Source organism: Lipomyces arxii (genome assembly GCF_038497795.1).
Source record: "Lipomyces arxii strain Phaff 12-163 unplaced genomic scaffold V1512scaffold_4, whole genome shotgun sequence".
Taxonomy (NCBI): Eukaryota; Fungi; Ascomycota; class Lipomycetes; order Lipomycetales; family Lipomycetaceae; genus Lipomyces; species Lipomyces arxii.
The window spans coordinates 498,202-515,871 of record NW_027117703.1 but is presented as its reverse complement, the minus strand read 5'-3'; the positions used below and the strand labels follow the sequence as shown (position 1 = coordinate 515,871).

The 17,670-nt window shown below is 44.0% G+C and overlaps 9 protein-coding genes and 1 non-coding gene across 10 annotated transcripts; 4 read left to right on the top strand and 6 right to left on the bottom strand.

Annotated features, from left to right (window-relative positions):
- The first annotated feature begins 128 nt into the window (after positions 1-128).
- On the top strand, positions 129-1,521 carry V1512DRAFT_260366 (SCO1/SenC-domain-containing protein). Its single transcript, XM_066915845.1, has 6 exons — positions 129-526; positions 574-667; positions 717-832; positions 886-958; positions 1,008-1,253; positions 1,303-1,521. Exons 1-6 carry the CDS (start codon positions 179-181, stop codon positions 1,455-1,457), a joined length of 1,032 nt encoding a protein of 343 aa, XP_066772649.1. The 5' UTR covers positions 129-178; the 3' UTR covers positions 1,458-1,521.
- An 11-nt stretch (positions 1,522-1,532) lies between these two features.
- Positions 1,533-2,591, bottom strand: V1512DRAFT_270381 (RNA polymerase Rpc34; the record flags this gene model as incomplete). The annotated part of the gene is made up of 4 exons (XM_066917601.1): positions 1,533-2,030; positions 2,081-2,258; positions 2,309-2,379; positions 2,430-2,591. 4 exons carry the CDS (start codon positions 2,589-2,591, stop codon positions 1,533-1,535), a joined length of 909 nt encoding a protein of 302 aa, XP_066772648.1.
- A 291-nt stretch (positions 2,592-2,882) lies between these two features.
- On the bottom strand, positions 2,883-4,601 carry V1512DRAFT_236137 (TAFII55 protein conserved region-domain-containing protein). Its single transcript, XM_066914110.1, has 2 exons — positions 3,606-4,601; positions 2,883-3,560 (listed from the first exon to the last, which is right to left on the bottom strand). The coding sequence occupies exons 1-2, from the start codon at positions 4,371-4,373 to the stop codon at positions 2,958-2,960; spliced, it is 1,371 nt and encodes a 456-aa protein (XP_066772647.1). The 5' UTR covers positions 4,374-4,601; the 3' UTR covers positions 2,883-2,957.
- V1512DRAFT_260359 (Vps51/Vps67-domain-containing protein) lies at positions 4,292-5,360 on the top strand. Its single transcript, XM_066915844.1, has one exon. The coding sequence runs from the start codon at positions 4,540-4,542 to the stop codon at positions 5,314-5,316; it is 777 nt and encodes a 258-aa protein (XP_066772646.1). The 5' UTR covers positions 4,292-4,539; the 3' UTR covers positions 5,317-5,360.
- On the bottom strand, positions 5,304-6,160 carry V1512DRAFT_260358 (uncharacterized protein). The gene has a single exon (XM_066915843.1). It carries the CDS (start codon positions 5,871-5,873, stop codon positions 5,361-5,363), a length of 513 nt encoding a protein of 170 aa, XP_066772645.1. The 5' UTR covers positions 5,874-6,160; the 3' UTR covers positions 5,304-5,360.
- Positions 6,161-7,031: 871 nt separating this feature from the next.
- On the top strand, positions 7,032-10,644 carry V1512DRAFT_260356 (uncharacterized protein). Its single transcript, XM_066915842.1, has 3 exons — positions 7,032-7,098; positions 7,191-9,687; positions 9,741-10,644. The coding sequence occupies exons 2-3, from the start codon at positions 7,227-7,229 to the stop codon at positions 10,409-10,411; spliced, it is 3,132 nt and encodes a 1,043-aa protein (XP_066772644.1). The 5' UTR covers positions 7,032-7,098; positions 7,191-7,226; the 3' UTR covers positions 10,412-10,644.
- V1512DRAFT_122942 (uncharacterized protein) lies at positions 10,564-11,596 on the bottom strand. The gene is made up of 2 exons (XM_066912936.1): positions 10,907-11,596; positions 10,564-10,852 (listed from the first exon to the last, which is right to left on the bottom strand). The coding sequence occupies exons 1-2, from the start codon at positions 11,277-11,279 to the stop codon at positions 10,716-10,718; spliced, it is 510 nt and encodes a 169-aa protein (XP_066772643.1). The 5' UTR covers positions 11,280-11,596; the 3' UTR covers positions 10,564-10,715.
- Positions 11,597-12,838: 1,242 nt separating this feature from the next.
- On the bottom strand, positions 12,839-12,928 carry V1512DRAFT_t22. The gene has a single exon. It is a non-coding gene; the product is annotated as a tRNA-Lys (tRNA).
- A 192-nt stretch (positions 12,929-13,120) lies between these two features.
- On the top strand, positions 13,121-14,720 carry V1512DRAFT_260352 (DHBP synthase RibB-like alpha/beta domain-containing protein). The gene has a single exon (XM_066915841.1). The coding sequence runs from the start codon at positions 13,287-13,289 to the stop codon at positions 14,535-14,537; it is 1,251 nt and encodes a 416-aa protein (XP_066772642.1). The 5' UTR covers positions 13,121-13,286; the 3' UTR covers positions 14,538-14,720.
- V1512DRAFT_260351 (uncharacterized protein) lies at positions 14,565-17,598 on the bottom strand. Its single transcript, XM_066915840.1, has 2 exons — positions 17,182-17,598; positions 14,565-17,131 (listed from the first exon to the last, which is right to left on the bottom strand). Exons 1-2 carry the CDS (start codon positions 17,519-17,521, stop codon positions 14,727-14,729), a joined length of 2,745 nt encoding a protein of 914 aa, XP_066772641.1. The 5' UTR covers positions 17,522-17,598; the 3' UTR covers positions 14,565-14,726.
- Between the last annotated feature and the right edge of the window lie 72 nt (positions 17,599-17,670).

Here is a 17,670-nt window from a genome sequence, read left to right as displayed (position 1 = left end):
TTCATTGTGCGTTCGAGCACAAGACACAAATCCAGGGGTAATCGTGGCAGTGCGGGCATCAAGTTTTATATAGCCGCGCCACGACGCCATACTCTCGCGGCGCTCTCAGATCCCGGAGATTTGTTACCAAAAAACATCACCCGGTTCACCATATTCATTCTAGTAATTATAACGAACCATGTCTGCGACAGTCATGTCGGTAATGTCCGGCAGGCTTGGATTGTTTCCAAGAAGCTGTATAGGAATTACTCGTCAATTAATACGCACAGTTCCATATAATTCACGCGTGAAATCACACAGCATTATTAAGCCATTTACAATCGGAACATGTTCAAAACGCTACTTTTCAATCTCCAGATTTGTATGGAACAATGCCAGGAAAGGCTCAGATGACTTCAACACGATGGCAGATGACATTGAAGCTACGGTTACAAAACGAAGACGGCCGATGGGAAAAGACATGGCAGACAAAGACGAGCCTGTGGTCATGAAAGTGTCAAAGCCAAAACGAGCAAACCCACTCGGAGTACGATTTCTCGCTGTTTATTACTAGCTTATGCTTACGGAGCTCAGTTTTTTAATGTTTCTGGAATGATACTGTTTCTTGTGGGTCTTTACTTGTTGTTAAGTTACCGTCGACGAGTTCAACGTGCACTTGATGCCTTTAGTAAGTCCAGTGCAGTCAAGTTAGGATTCAGAGACTTATCGGACTATAGACGAGGAGAACGAAGTAAAAACGTTTGGCAAGGCGTTAATAGGTGGTCCATTTCAACTCATTGACCAGAATGGAAACTTGTTTACAGAAGAGGATCTACTACGAAAGTTCAGCATTGTAAGCAGCTTTCATTAGCAATAATGGTTAATGAGAGATACTAAACGCATAAGATTTATTTTGGATTCACACTGTGCCCAGATATATGTCCAGAGGAACTCGACAAGCTGGCGATCATTGTTAAAAGTGAATTTTTGTGTTCGGCGACAGTGGCAGATGATTCTGACTTAAATAGATTTGAAAGCGGAAGGCATTGATGTGCAGCCAATTTTTATTTCTTGCGATCCGTTGCGAGATACTCCTTCTGTCGTTAAGCAGTATCTTGAGGAGTTTGATATTGACGGCATCGTTGGTCTCACTGGATCATACAAGGATGTCGAGGCCTGTTGCAAAGCATACCGCGTGTACTTCTCGACCCCGCCAGATATCAAGCCTGGAGAAGATTACATTGTTGATCATTCAATTTTCTTTTACCTAATGGGTGTGTCTTGTAATTCGTTATTGTCAAGTGTGTATACTGATGGCGTCAGATCCCGAGGGAGAGTTTGTGAACGTTTACGGACGACGATACAACGCAGACGAGGCAAGCGCCGAGATTGGAAAGAAAATTACAAAGTGGATGCCAGCTAGTCAGCGACGCGAGCTTTCGTTCCAAAAGCCAAGTTTTTGGAAATTTTGGGAGTAAAAATTAAGAAGGAAATCACTGTATATAACCCCTTTTCCTAATGCATCATATATTGTACAAAGAACATCATGTCAATTACAAGAATGGACCGAATGACCAAACACAGTCGTAGTCAGAAACGACTGTAGTTTCGGCTTCGTCACTGGTACCCAGAACAGCTTTATATGTCACACCATGGTCTAATGTTTCTATCTTCTCATCGTAGAGCAGCACATCTAATAGTGCCTTGATATCTGCTGTGGCCAACTCGACGGTTGTGATTCCAGAAGTATGTACAAAGTTGTGGATCTGGTCTAGTGTGAGGTATCCTTTATAGTTGCCAGGATACGACAGCTGGTCATACACTATTGGTTCTTTTGCTGAAGCTCTCTTGTTTCGAGATTTCGGCGGACGCTGAGGTTTTCGTCTGTCGTCCTCAGATGGGAAAGACTCAGACAGAATATATCTGTAAATGATAGTCAAGAGACTGCTGATAAACTCGCTGTCCAGCTCTGAATCTGTAAACCATGGGCCACCAGTGACTTCCACTGACGGCTGTAAGGTGGCCAGCATATAAATTTTTCGCGTGGGATACTAATATCTGTGAGTGTTTGTTCAGATACTTCAAGACTTAAAATTCCTACCTTTACAGACTTGATGTTTTTAATATATCGTTTTCCTTCCAAACTTTTAAGACATCGTTGAACGACGGTTTGATGCAAATTGGTTTTAGACTTGATTGTTTTTGTCCAAATACCGTCCGTTCCTGATGCTTCAATGTACGAGTACACCATTGCTTCGTCTTTAGTCATAGTCTGTATTCTAAAACGCATTAATATGGTGTTCTCAATACTAGCATTTGTATTGCTCACTTTTCAACATCTTCCTTCTTTACAACTTGATAGCAAAGGTCGTCGCCTCGTCTGATCATTTTAATGAACCCCTATTCGCTGTCAACAGTGCTTCCGTGTCTATACCGCTGCTGTTCCATACCATATTCATGTTTTCCTGTATCAGGCCCATGAGCTTCATCGGATCGGATATTCCGGTCACCTCAGAAAGTTCCCTTTGAGGGAAAATGTGTCCATCATTTTCAGCAAGCATTTTATTATACATCGACAGAGCTGGTCGAGTCAGACCGTCCATCAGATGCATTGATCCTGCAGACGAGTCCGACATTGATGGCGGCGGCGAGGGTGGAATGTCGTATGGCTGTGACGCGCCAGATTGTCGCGTCGAAGACGATGTAGTTTTTGTTTTCACGGGTGGCATTGTGTTATATTGACTGGGCCATTAATGTCTTTATATAGTGAGTAGTTTATTTGCGTTGAGTATCAAGCAAATTAGAATTTTATATTTTTGGTTGCCCGCGCTTTCGCTGCTGGAACTCCCAACGACGATGGTGGGGTACATCGTCATGATCACTACGTCTACCACTAACAACGACAGGTTTATATATGTATATTTATATTCCTATATTTACAGTACTCAAAATATTATAAGTCAGTTATTCTACCCGTACTACTCTTCCGGTTCGCCTTCCAGTTCGCCTTCCAGTTCGCCTTCCAGTTCGGCCTTTTTCAAATTTAACTCCTTACGTAGCTTATTCACAACGTCTAAGAATCTGTTTCGCAAAATAGGATTTGTAGCATTTTCTGCATCGCGTTCTTTGCTCTGAACAGTAATCTCCAGTTCTGCAATTTCTTCTTTCAGCAGTTCCAGATGGTGCACAGCTTCCAGCTCTTCGTCATCCATTTTGTTTGCCCGTTTCTTGCCATCCTCATCGTCCTCATCTTCGTCTTCATCTTCATCATCGTCCTCATCTTCGTCACTCTCGTTTCCAAACAATGACTCAATCTCATCACCAGCATCCGTCCCTTCCTCTTGATTGTATCCGCCCAGCATGTTGTAAGGAGCATCAGCTTCACTGAGCGCCACGCTAGCTTCCCGTCCCGGTGTCTCTGAAACAGGTGTTTGCGCCGGCTCCTCTATTGGTTCACTCTGATGTTCACCATTTCCATTCCCGTTCTGAGAGCTCTCTTCTTCTTCTGGTACCAATTTCGCTCGGATGATGACCTTCGGTAGAGGTTTCTCCTTTGGCTTTGGTGGTTCTGGATCAGGTACCTATAATTGTTAGATTATATTACTGTACGCAGCAATGATTTGTACCTTGATGATACGTCGTCTAAATCTCCGAGTACGTGCATACCTCATGGGCGGTGTAATTCCGTGAGGATAAGGTAATTCCTCTTTCCTGTTGCCTTTGTTTTCAGGATTTTGTAGTTCTGAATCGGGTAGTATTCTTGATACAAATCCAACAACTTGCTCTTCTGATAGAATTTCGTCTAGTACTAACAGCATCTGACATATATCTGCCACTTTGTAAATGTTCTTCTTGTCCAAAGTTTTCTGTGCTTCTATTATAGTCGGCAAGTCCACCAAGACCGCATAAAACATCTTGTCTCGAATGCCCACAGCAGCATGTCGCGAGTCTTTGAACTTGATCCAAACCTGTCCCAACTCTGTAGCTTGTCCCTCAACCGCCTGCCTTAAAATCTCCAGATATGGCGCACGATAAGCTTGTTCGTCTGGATTAAAGCTCTCCATTTCAAATCGAAAAATCAGACCTTCTTCAATCAGTGGGTCATCTTCCCTATCTGCATCTTCAGAATCGTAGCCTTGTCCTGGCTGGCGCACTGGCTTGACTCTAATTCTAGGCATTCCATGGCGACTAGACACTTGAGGTTTGACTAATGGTGGTTTTATTGATATTCGTGGAGTTGAAATTTGCACTTCAGGCGACTTCGGTTGCTTTGACTTGCCTTTTGGCTGCTTAATCTTTATCCTTGGTAATGAAGTAGACCCACTATCTGAGCTCGCTTCTGATTTCGGAGCTGGTGATCCATTTCCACCCGCATTCAACTTCAGTCTGATCATACTATGCGAGTGTGAATTGAACGTAAATGGCAGGTATTACATTCGAGCTTGAAGGAGATGACGTCTATTGCTTAAACCTTAAATCGGCACGAACTGCACCCTTCACTGTGGCTCTTTAACTAGCAGTCATTAACAGAAAAGCAAATGAAAAGTCGAAGACCATAAAATGTCTGTACAATCACCGCCGGGTGAAGGTTTGACAAAATTTAGTACGCCGAGATCGTCAACAGATTCTGTAAATACACTACGATCAGTATCATCAACCGCGCCGAATGGTTCTGTCCATTCCCAACGAGGAACACCAGTTCGATCATCAGCAGCTACAGCCAGACGAAACGCGTTACGGGAATTTTATGCGATTGGGCAAGACAGATACAGAGCCGGAATTTCGGCGTCTGATATTGACCGGCCGGACTTCAAACCAGATTTATGGATCGATAGATTCGTGAGGGAGCATAAGGCAAAGGATCTTTTACACAGAGAAAACAAAATAATGCATGAAATCAGAACTTTGGACGGAGAAGGGAAAGCCCTGGTGTACGACAATTACAGTAAGTTGATCTCAGCCACAGAAGCAATCCAGTCGATGAGAGTGAGCATGGATCCGTTACAGCCCACTACTACAGCATTAGAGCCAGCAGTTGCGCATATCGCAGAAGTTTCTACTACACTAATTGCAACACTGTCAGAGCGAAGGCGCAAGCTTGCAGCTGATGAAGTTCAATCAGATGTCGAAGTTAGCAAAGATGTACTCAAAGTTTTGAAAACTTTGGTGGATGCGCCCTCAGCTCTTAGCAGACTCATTGACAATGGAGAGCGGGCAAAGGCACAAGCATATTGGAATACTTTGGAACCTGCGTTGGAAAAATTGGAACATGTGAAGGGTGTTAATAAGATCAAGGAGGATTGTAAGTCAGCCTTAGGCGAGCCGACCAAAGAGTAATGTAATATATACTTCTGTATTGAATAAAAAAGTCTTAAACCTGACTATTGTGGGCAAGTTGTGTAATGCTTTGCACGCTCTGGAAGCATGCAAAGTAAGCCTTGCAGTATTTGTTTGGATGAACCTGTTATAAAGTTGTCTTGGACAAGTAAGTGCGACACCGGCCGGTCTCCTAATACGGCAAACAAATCAGAGTCGGTCAATCTGGTCTGATCCTCCAGCCACTGCTGACGATCACGATCTAACTCTCTCAAGTACACTCTGTCCGAAACATCAATAGCGTCGTCATTTTCATCGCATCCAACAGTAGCGTCACATGAGACGTAGTCATCATCATCGTGGTGGTCTGGTTCTTCATCAAGAAACCAAAAACTTTCATTACTTTCAGCATCAGAAGCAGTACGAGAAAACAGAGCGTTGCAATAAGTATCTTTTTCAACAGAATTCGAGTTATCCGGCAGCAAGTCTAAAACAGCATTTGGAATGCCTATTGGCAAAGCAGAAACAGAAGACGCAACCAAAACAACAACAGCTAGTATCAAAACATGAGTACGCATTATAAACTAATCTTTAAGTAGTGTGTTCAAACAGTTCAAACAGTTCAAACAGTTCAAACAGTTCAGACAGTTCAAACAGAATAAGTTGTTATAGAAGACCAAAAGCAAAGTAGATGAGAAGAATAGTCAAGTAAATATGCAAAGCGACGGATTGAAATTCTTTATTAAACTGGGCCTTGTTTCTTTTAAATTGTTCGCACCTTAATCTGTCACTGATATTTAAACGCAATTGTACTTCTCTCTTAAAATTACTTGTGTTTCTTTAATAGTTATGACAGTTGTTAATAATGATAAATAGAATATTAACAACAAAGTAAAGCAGACTGAAGGAGTTCAGAAGTCGACGAAATTGAACTGGTTTCAAGGTGGTTTCAATTTCTGAACTTGAACAGACAAAATTAATTTGGTTCGGCTAAATTTAAACAAGCTTCAATTGATGGTCTACGGGTTAGGGCTGCCAAACAATAGTATATGGCTACTAATAGTAGTTATATATTATAATATTATATTGGTAATTTAAGCTAAATATAATTTGACTTCGCTAAAACGTACAACTTGAACTCAGTTTCGTGTAACCCAGTTCGAAACACGTCTCTTGAGCTGTTTGGCTCTACTATGATTGAAGTTCACTATGATAATATCATTAAAATACTAAATAACTATTATTGATTTAATAAAATGGATTAATAAATGAATCAATAAACTGGCTATAAATAAGCGTTCGTTGTATTGAACTTACCAGATTCAGCCATTTCTGGTCAGAGCTTTTTGAACCCAAACCAGGCGCGAACCCAGCATTGACTCAGATGCAATCTGCCCCTGTCGTCCCTCTTCGCGCTACACCTAAAAGCCAGTCCATTATCACCACTATTCCCTATCCCTCTTCTTGCCTTCGAGGTGTCGCTGTTTCCATAAACTTCTTGTTGCTCTCTCGGTCTATACTCAGCACGCGGCTGTCTCCGTGTACCAACTTTGACTGTGTCGATTTATTACTACAATGATTCTTTCAAGGCACGCTGATGCGGCGCCCTCGCAGCAGGACCTGCGATCAATTACTTCAACATCACCAATTCCAACTTCAGGAGCTTCTAGTTTATGTGCTCGTTGTCATCTTCAATTGCAGTCTCCAACTATACGTGCGTTCGAACTTACATTTCACTGGCAATGTTTTATTTGTGCGGTACGTCTCGACTCTTTTTCGTTAAATATCTATATCCTTTGTTTAGTACGCAGCCATCAAAATTGTCAAAAATGACGCGTTAAACACTGCGTTTTTTTTTTTCTGGTTAACGGTCTTTACTAACTTGTATTTAAAAGGATTGTGGTAAGTCAGTGACTGACAAATACTTCCCTATGCCTCCAACTGAGGACAATTCTTATCTTGGTTCTACTCTACCTCTTTGTGAACACGATTTCTTTAGACGCAAATCATTACTATGCCATGTCTGTGGTGGTGCTTTACGCGGTGATTACGTTATGGCCGTAGGTCATAAATACCATTTGGAGCACTTCACATGCTCCGTTTGCCCACGAGTATTCCGAAAAGATGACAACTACTACGAACGCGACGGCTCGGTTTACTGCCATTTCCACTTTTCTACTTTGTTTGCCGATCGATGTGAGGGCTGTCACAGTGCAATTTTAAAACAGTTTGTAGAAAATTTCAAAAATGGCCGACATGAGCACTGGCATCCAGAATGTTACATGATTAACAAGTACTGGCATGCACAACTAGGTGATCGATCAAATAAACTTAGTTCAGCAGTTACAGATCCAGGCCCATTGGTCTGGAAAGAAGAGAGTGATTTAACACCAGAATTACTTATGAAAAGACAGAAGGACCTTGAGGATCAGGTTTATAGAATATGGAATGTGTTAAGCAACTTTGAAGAAGTATCAGCTACATGTGTATCAGATATGCTGCAACATGCAACTAGAGGATACGCAATGAATGCAGTTGTGGCCACGTCACGGTTGATTTATCGTATACAGATTTTATTCACAGCTATTGATGACTTACGGCAATTCAACGTGCAAGGGTTACATTCCTTAGGTAGGGAGCCAAAGACATTGTGCAAAGCAGTCGTCAACTTTTTGACAGCCCTACCGGGTGGTTTGACTTTTAGTCCAGCCCGTGTTATAGCGTCCAAAGATTTACTTCATTTGGTAACGTCGATGGCACACTACTTGAAGTTGCTTGTTCAGTTTGGGCTTAGTACGGCATTGGCTATTGACAGACTGGACTCGCAGACTCTAGTAGTTAAGAAGTTTTTGGATTACTTGGCACTGAACGATACTGCGCCATTGTTGAGCCAGTTGAATTTAGTGCCAGGTATTACTGATCAGTGCATGGCGTGCAATCACGGTATTGAAAACAAATGCACTCGTTTGGCCGCAAAAAATGCCGACGACAAGCGCGAACGGCGATGGCATTTGACTGCAGAGTGTTTCAGCTGCTCAAAATGTGCAAGATCTTTAATCAATGAAGTTGCTGGAGCAGCTTGGATTGAGTCTTCTTCTTCCATATTGTGCAGTCAATGTGTGGCGAGTGAGACAGACGCTTATTATGGCTTTTTGTTTGTTTCGCGATTAACACAGTACTCGTTTTTGCTAAAAGTTGCCTTGCAACGTGTCTACAAGACAGTTAGCGATGCCAAGCCAGCTAGTGCTGCTAAGTCTACTGGCGAAAACGACAGGACTGATATGCCTGACACATACATTAATACTCTCACTGATATCAGGAGGTTGCACTCTACGCGATTCAGACGGGCACTGTCAGATGCTAAAAGACACCATCATGTGTTGAAGTCCAAGGGAGACCGTCAAGATCCGTCTCTTTCACCTCGGTCGGATGATTTCCGCAGGCATAAGTCTTCACGTCGACAAAAGTCGTCGCCTCCGCCTGCATTTCCGTTACAGCGTCGTCGGAGTCACAAGAAGGCAGATGGAAGTCCCAGCTCGTTATCTTCGACTGCGCAGCCGTCACAAGATGCGTTAAATCGCTTGACGCCAAAGTCAAGATCTCTTGCTTCGTCACAAGCAGCATCGCCAGCGTCATCGCCTTCTCCGCGTAGTCCTGATTGTTCATCGGCGCCAAAACATACTGACTTAATGCTTACTGAAAAGTATTTAACTCTAGACGATATTCCACGAATAGTTGCTGTTGAGGAAGCAAGAGAACAGCGACCAAACGCGTTCAGGCATCAGCGGCAGTCGTCATTAGTGTTAGGAGTTGGAGTAGCTCCAAAGCTGATGAATGCCAATGGTGCTCATGTTGATGGAAACCGAAATTCTATCGGCCGAATGCGGTCAGTTGCGTCTTCTTCTAATTCAGCTGCAGCTACTGCAGCAACAAGCGACCATTCAAAAGAAGTCTTCTTTGCTGATTTGACTTTGAAAGATCACGCGCGCGTACGGGAGGCTGCAATTAATGCTTTAAGACCGATAATGGCTTCTTATATTTCAGTTGAGGAGTTTAACGACGCCACTAGCGGGCCTAATCCGGACCTGGCGGGCGCAAGTGGAAGCGGGAAGCTGGGATTTTGGGAGAAGTTTGGTCGTGCGTTTTCGAAAGGAAGTAGCAGTGGAGGAAGCTCGCCAAGTAGTAGTCCTGGAGTTGCAAGTGTTTCTCACTCCCCGACAAAACTCAATAGAAAAAAGACAAATGCTTCTTCTGTTCCAACTGGCGTGTTTAAGGTTCCGTTGGATGTCTTGGTAGAGCGAAGCGGGACTGAGTCTGAACTTGGTGACAGCGAGGGAACCGTCCATGTTCCTTCATTTTTGGACGACGTGATTGGTGCAATGAAGAGAAAAGGTATGTAGCAAACAGATGCTGTGCTGTATCGCGTTATGTATACTAATTTACAGACATGTCTGTTGAAGGTGTGTTCCGGAAGAACGGTAATATTCGAAAGCTAAGGGAACTGTCGGAGCAAATCGACATGTCAATTGCTTCTGCGAGCAAAGTCAACTATGATACTGAATCGCCTGTTCAACTTGCCGCTTTGTTGAAGAAGTTTCTGCGCGAGCTGCCGGATCCTTTGCTGACATTTAAGTTGTACAAGATTTGGGTCGCGTCACAGCGGATATCAAATGATGAGACACGTGTTAGGGTACTGCATTTGTGTTGTTGCCTTCTGCCCCGTGCGCATCGAAGCTCTATGGAGATTCTTTTAAATTTTCTCAAATGGGTAGCTTCGTTTTCGCATGTCGATGACGAATCGGGGTCGAAAATGGATGTGCATAACTTGTCGACAGTTATTACTCCGAACATCTTGTTTTCGCCGACAGACCATCTCGTGGACGACCTTGCGGTTGCTACTGCGAATTCGGGGCCCGAACTGGCTGATGAGACGCTTGCTGGCAGTCCGGCCGAATTGATGGACGATAGTTACTTTTTAGCCATTGAGGCTGTCAACACTTTGATTGACGGTCACGATATATTTTCTGTTGTGCCTGAAGGCATTATGGAATTCATTGACGCGAACACGACAGACTCGAAACCTCCTACCGGGAATGACGTGACACCGACACGCTAACTCAGCGGTTGATGTATAATACCTGTGTACATAAGATTTTTGTTTTCATAAGTGTGCTTTTTTATTAGGTTCTTTGGCCTTTGATAATCTATCAACTACGTGTCACGATCTGACTTGGAGTTGTATGATTTATGTTTGTGTATCTTCACTGTATACTTATTAGTGGAAACTTCAGATGTATTTTGGTGTATGTATTTTTAATGTATAGTATTAAGCATGATGCGTGAATGTGAGACGCAAGCCGTATAATCTGACTTCATTATGGCTTTGTCGAGACTGATGTACATGTTATGATCTATTTGACTTATGCTGGTTGTAAAGATTCGGGATGTGGTCCGCCATCAACCTTTATATGTTGTTCCTCGTCTGTGCTTATGGGATCTAAAATTGTGCCTTTAAATCTGTCTTCTTGGTTGACTTTAGTTTGTTTCTTCATCAGTCCTATAAAAGAGTTGTTAGAACATTGTACAGCAGGTTAAGAGAACTATCAATTACCATCAACCAATTCTTCTCCGCCTGTAATCTTCTTTGCATCCGCAGCCGAGTCCTGGCACCACTGTATAAACCGCTGCAGTCCCGGATCCGGCGTCTCTTCATCCCACTCTCCGTCCACAACCTCATCCAAAATCCTCATCGGCCGCAGCTCACCTACAGCTTCCATCGCAATCCTAATGTCTCCAATGTCAGGCTCACGTCTACCGCAGAGTGCAGCATGTTCGATGGCTTTGGTAACGAGCAGGTTGAAGTACCGTAATGTGAAGTCGGTCACGGTGTCCAACACCGACGGCGCACACCGGTCGATCCCAGACCCGCGCAAGATCTGAGCAGTGATTATCCGCATAAAGGAATAGAATAAATCTGAGCTCATTTGCTGCTGGTAAGTAAACAGACACTCATTTGCTGTTGGGAATCAGAACATGCATGGTCCAGAGCTGCTATGAATGAATGACTTTGTAGGTCCAGCGGGTTAGGGTCGGAACTAAAGCGTCTGGCGACATAGTGTGAGCGTGGGCTACCCCACTCCGAGTGATGATTACCTTAAATACGTTAATTGTTGCGTTTATTCTTAATGCAAAATTTACGCTTTCAACGTAGCTGCATTTACATTTCGGTAAATATTGTGACTTTGGCACAATTGTGTCCGCACAGAACCCTTACCATCGTAAGGTAACAATCGTTACCAGACCCCTTGGCCGACGAAAGCGACACGACGCGTTGCAAAAGCGGATTTTTGATGCTTCACATCAACTTACGAAATCATCGAGAAACATTTAAAACATGAGGGTTTCGCCAAACTCTCAGAACCCTGTATGTCGATTTTACTGTGAGGTTTCTGGAACTTTGGCTGGTAGACAAGCTTGGCACAAGATGCTGTGATGATGAAGGGTAATGATCTGGATGGTAGTATGCGACTTCTCTGTTCTGCTCTGTTCTGCTCTGTTCTGCTCTGTTCTGCTCTGTTCTGTTTTCCTTCTTTAACAGTACCAGTGCTTCTCAATTGTCATGAATTTTTGTCAGAGATGGACTGACTATCGGCTATACTTAAAATACGTCTTAGAGCCCACTTTTGCAAGCTCAGTTGGTTTTTTGCGAACTTTGGCGCCCATAATATGGATAGACCCTGTCATTTACAGTAAATCAGAGTTGCTATGCAGATTTGATCTGCAAGTACTTGTTGAGTTATAGCATCGTCTTGGGCATCATACAATGATGCCTCGAACTTGCATGTCTCATAGTGGCCAAGGTACTTACTGTTCAGGTGTTGTTTACCGATTCTGAAAAACGTGATAACAGCGGTAAGGTCTTTGCCACCTAAAAAATTACAAGTTGATGATAAATGACAGTCCTATCGGGTGTGGCGTGATGCGGTTTGTTTTTATGGGTTCGAACATTGAATTACTTAAAACGTACATTGATAAAGCGAGATTGGCATTTATGCACAGGCACCTACCACCTGTCATGTACACGTTTACATATTTTTTGCAACCTTGAGAACGGAAATGAGCGAAGAGATAGCTTTTGAAGCAAACAGCCAGTCCGGCAATGAAATCAAGGTTGCTAAGAAACTTCGGTTTGCGCGAACAAGGACCTTGGCTCTGCTAGCACCAAATTTAATTTATAAAGCACAAATTGTGTTCATACGAGCGACCGACACGCTGATTTACCTCTCACAAATCCTACTTTTTTACGCGTTTGTAAAATTGAGTTTTCATTGGGAACATTGTCAATATAAATAAAATACTTTTAAACATATTTAAGTGAAACTGTAAAAGCGCCTGTTATCAGTTAACTGACCAATCGACAGGCCGAATACTTCCCCTGAAGGAACGCAAAAATTGATAAAATTTTCAGATTTTGGATTTCGCCAATTTCGCGCAAGCTTAAACAAAAAAATTTGTTTACTGGAGTTCAACGCAAAAAAAATAAAGCCTCACGGGGGGGTCGAACCCCCAACCTTGAGATTACAACTAAGTAATTCTTAAGAGTCTCACGCTCTGCCAATTGAGCTAGCAAGGCTTGAGAATGAGCTTTTCAGTTCCACAAACAGTTATAACCCTCTGGCTAAAACTCACTAAATATGGTGTTATTTGCGCGAACACACACGTTGCAGTTTAATAGCACAAGCCCGTGTAATAAACCCACAACAGTGTATTAAGAATAATTATGCGGCTTACAGTTTCAGGGTTACACAATCAGTCTTTGTAGTTTGAACAACTGTACAACCACAAATTGTTGTTGTTAAGCAAGACATTGACTTCATAGATTTTATCAAGTGATTCTGTATAATTTAAATAATTTCCAAATTGCTGTGATTATGAAGGAGTAAAAACTCCTGCAGGCGCAGTCAAAATACACACAGAATTGCTTAAAATATATGAGAATAAGTCCATTCACAGCAAAAGCTACAGCGATTTTGAGAATGGCAGAGCATTCAACTGTAAACACGCAAATCCTCAAAGTGTGTATCAAAGACATTGCATTCCCACCAGATGCAGATTATCCGGCAATACCAAAGGATTCAAATACGTATCACAATCTGAACAAGGCATCCGAGATCCTTAAAGCACATACAGCGCCTGTCGCGTTCCCTACAGAGACGGTTTACGGGCTTGGGGCATCAGCACTGTCAACAACGGCCGTGAGACAAATTTTTGCTGCAAAAAACAGACCATCTGACAACCCGCTGATTGTGCATATCAGTTCACTAGACCAACTCAAACGGGTGCTGCACACCAACATCCCAGCCATATACGACCCTCTAGTCAAGAAATTTTGGCCTGGTCCGCTAACAATTATCTTACCAATTCCAGCACCAGAGAGGACGGCAGAATTAGACGGTACGGTGATAGAAGAGCCGATTATCAGTCCGGCATGCACGCCTGGACAGAACACATTTGGAGCTCGCATGCCATCGCATCTAGTGGCTAGGGCACTAATTGCAATTTCGGACACCCCACTAGCGGCTCCGTCTGCAAATGCATCGACCAAGCCAAGTCCGACGACCGCAATGCACGTTTTTGCAGACATGCAGGGCAGGATCCCATTGATTCTAGACGGCGGTCCATGTACGGTCGGGGTCGAGAGCACGGTTGTGGATGGAACCGTGACGCCACCTGCTGTGCTGCGGCCCGGCGGTGTGAGCGTGGAAGAAATTAGACAATACGGTGGTCCGCTCTGGGCAAATGTTATCTTCGGCAAGAGCGAAGCCGGGAAGGACGAGAAGGTACGAACGCCGGGGATGAAATATCGACACTACTCACCACGAGCCAAAGTCGTAGTTTTTGTGGCACAAGGTGACGGCTCTACTGGGGTGGTCAGGGACTATCTTACTAACGTGCCCGAAGGCGTTAAAGTGGCCGTTCTACCATCACAGTCGTTCGACTTGACCGCGTGGAACCCTGCTTTAAGAGCAAAAGTTACAGCAGTCAAAGATCTAGGCAAGTCTGGTGCCGATATTGCACGAAACTTGTTTTCACATCTGCGAGAAGTCGACAGTTTAGGCGTCGATTTGATATTGGTGGACGGTGTGAACGAGAACAATGAAGGCGCGGCAATCATGAACAGATTGCGCAAGGCGGCAAGCGAGTTATTCGAGAATGGACAGCATATAATCAAAGGAGCATGAGTGGTCGGATAATACGGTGAGAATGGCATAAAGTTCATGTACTGTAGAAAACGCATCTGTAGGAGCTATTTAAATGGCACAAAACAATAACTATAGTCCTGTTCATGTGACTGCCTCTTAATGAGAGCAAAGAAGTACAAAAACATTTAAATTAAAGCTTTCGATATACACTACACAATCAATTCTAAATTAAACACTGGAACTGTATCCAATCGCCCACCATTTTTGTTTATTAGCCATCTTGCGAACTTCATCTCCAATCAAAACCGTGCACGCAATTACCACAAGAAGACACAGGTCTGCGAAACTGAGAGACTCGGTCTGGAAAACCCGTTGTAAAAATGGCACGTAGATGACAGCCAGCTGGCCTATCAGCGAGCCACCGACTGCGAGGTTAAAGATCTTGTTGGACCGGATGCCAATCTCAAACACGCTCTTCGTTTCAGACCGACACGCAAGCGCATTGAACATGTCGTACAAGACAAAGCATGTAAACGTCATCGTCGTGTCTCGAGCAGTTACAACACCGTCTTTCATTTCTAGAATGTACACAAACATAGTGCCAACGACAATGAATGAAGCCGACAGCAACGTTCGCTTGAACAACTTTGCCGTCAGAATTTTGGCATTACGTTGTCGAGGTGGGCGGTTCATAATCTCGGGGTCAACTGGCTCAACACCAAGCGACTGCGCAGGCGGGCCATCCATCAAAATGTTGATCCACAGAATTTGCATCGCGTTCAACGGGTTGGGAAGACCGATAGTGGTCGCAAGCGCGACCAAAGACAGCGCCGCGATCGACGTTGAAAGCTGAAACGTGAGGAAGTTTTGGATGTTTGAAAAAATAGCTTTTCCTTCTTCAATTGCAGCAAGAATAGTCGAAAAATCGTCGTCAGTTAAGATCATGTCAGCGGCTTCCTTCGCAACATCAGTACCCATGTTGCCCATACTGATACCAATATCTGCCATCTTCAATGCTGGAGCATCGTTGACACCATCACCGGTCATGGCAACGACATCACCCTTAGACTGCAGCGCACGTACAATCTTCATCTTATGCTCCGGAGTAGCGCGCGCAAAGACCGTAACGGTACTCAATGCGTCCTGCAGCTCCATCTCGCTCATGTTCTCAATCAACTCGCCGCGCATAATTGATCTCTCATTAGCAGTACCTCCAAATAACGGAATACCGATCTGCTTAGCGATAGTGCCTGCAGTGACTTCACTGTCGCCAGTGATCATGATAACCTTCACCCCACCCTGAGAAAGCTTCCAGATAGACTGAGAAACACCAGGTCTGGGCGGATCGTACATTCCAAACAGTCCAGTGAAAGTGAGTTTGGATGGCTTTTCAGTGCTATCGCCTGAACCAAGTGCTAAAGCCAAAACCCGAAGACCGCTGCGTGCCATTTCCTCAGCTGCATCAAGGATTTTTTTTTTCGAGGCAGCATCAAGGGCAATTGTCTTGTTTGACTTGGTCATGATTCCATCGCAAAAATCTAAAACAACCTCGTACGCACCCTTGACGTGAATTGCTGCAGGCCCAACAATAGAGGAATCTCCAGACTTGCTGGCGATTCCCATCCACTTCCGGGACGAAGAAAATGGAGTTTCATGAACTCGAATACGAGTAGGCCGTACATCTTCCATGTTGAATTTCTCAAGAATCTCACAGAGAGCAATATCAGTTGGAGGTCCATGATACTTTCGCTCTTCTGCTGAATAAACCGAGTTGTTGCAATTTGAACCGACCAAGAGCGAGTTCATGAGAGCATAATTATCCCCAGCCGACATCTCTTCTGTAATGTCCAGCGGTTCAATCATATCAACTGTCCAGGCCTTTGTGACAGTCATGTGATTCACTGTAAGAGTTCCAGTTTTGTCACTACAGATCACATTGACACAGCCCAGAGTCTCGACCGAGGGAAGCCGCCGCATGATTGCTCGGCGTTTGGCCATACGCAAAACACCAAGAGCAAGTGTAACTGTGACGATGATAGGAAGACCTTCAGGAATGGCAGCGACAGCCAACGAGACACCGATAGTGAACATCTCGAGCCATTTGCGACCCTGAATGACACCAACTAAGCAGATGGCACTAATGGCACCAAACGACAAATACGACAAGTCCTTGCCGAGCTTATCCATGCTTTGCTGTAAAGGAGTCTTTGGCTTGGCAATATCCGACATCATTGTAAACACATTTCCAAACTCAGTTGATTTTCCTGTACCAATAACGACACCGCTCCCGCGACCGTCGCGAACCAAAGTGCCCATGAATCCACACGAACGTCTTTCGTTCACAGGGATAGTAGAAGCAAATTGAGAACTGTCGATTGGATCTGAAGTTTTGGAAACAGGTCTATTTTCACCTGTGAGATTAGATTCATCAATCTGTAAATCAACAGCTTTGGTAATTCGAACATCTGCTGGAATACGATCACCAACAGAAAATATGACAAGATCGCCTGGGACCAAGTTGGTTGCCATCACCGTCGAAGTTGTTTTTCCTCGTACAAGATGAGCATGGTGAGGGACCAGCCTTGTGAGTGCCTCAAGCGACTTTTCTGACCGATATTCTTGGACGAACCCGACTAAGACAAGGTCAATTGATGCAATTGCACCTATAAAAGAGTCTAAATACCTGTAACAACAATCAAAATCGCCAGACTGATTGAAATCGCGTCGTCAAAGTTTCCCATTAAAAAAGAGACAGCGGCCGAAGCCAGGAGTAATAAGATAAGAGGATTTTCATAAAATTGTTGCAGAAACCTCCAAAGTATGTGTTCTTTTTTTTCATCTGCCAGTTCGTTCAGGCCGTGGACACCGCGACGATAGGCGGCATCTTGAGGAGACTCTAGTCCTCGTTCCAGGGACGTGTGTAGCTGCGCCGCTGTTTCTTGTACAGTTAGTGAGCAGTATACTGCAGACGGAGACGGGTTTCCTTGGCGAGAAATATCCGCTAAGGGAATAGACGTCTCCATGACAACTTCGCAATTACGAGCGAAATCCCGGACTAGGAAAAGTGTGAATGCAGGAGCTTTAGTGAACAAATGTGCACTTCAAAGCGACTTCGGTCTAAGCCTCGCTGGCGCGAAAGCCGCATCGTCTATCGTAGCCATTTATGTTGATC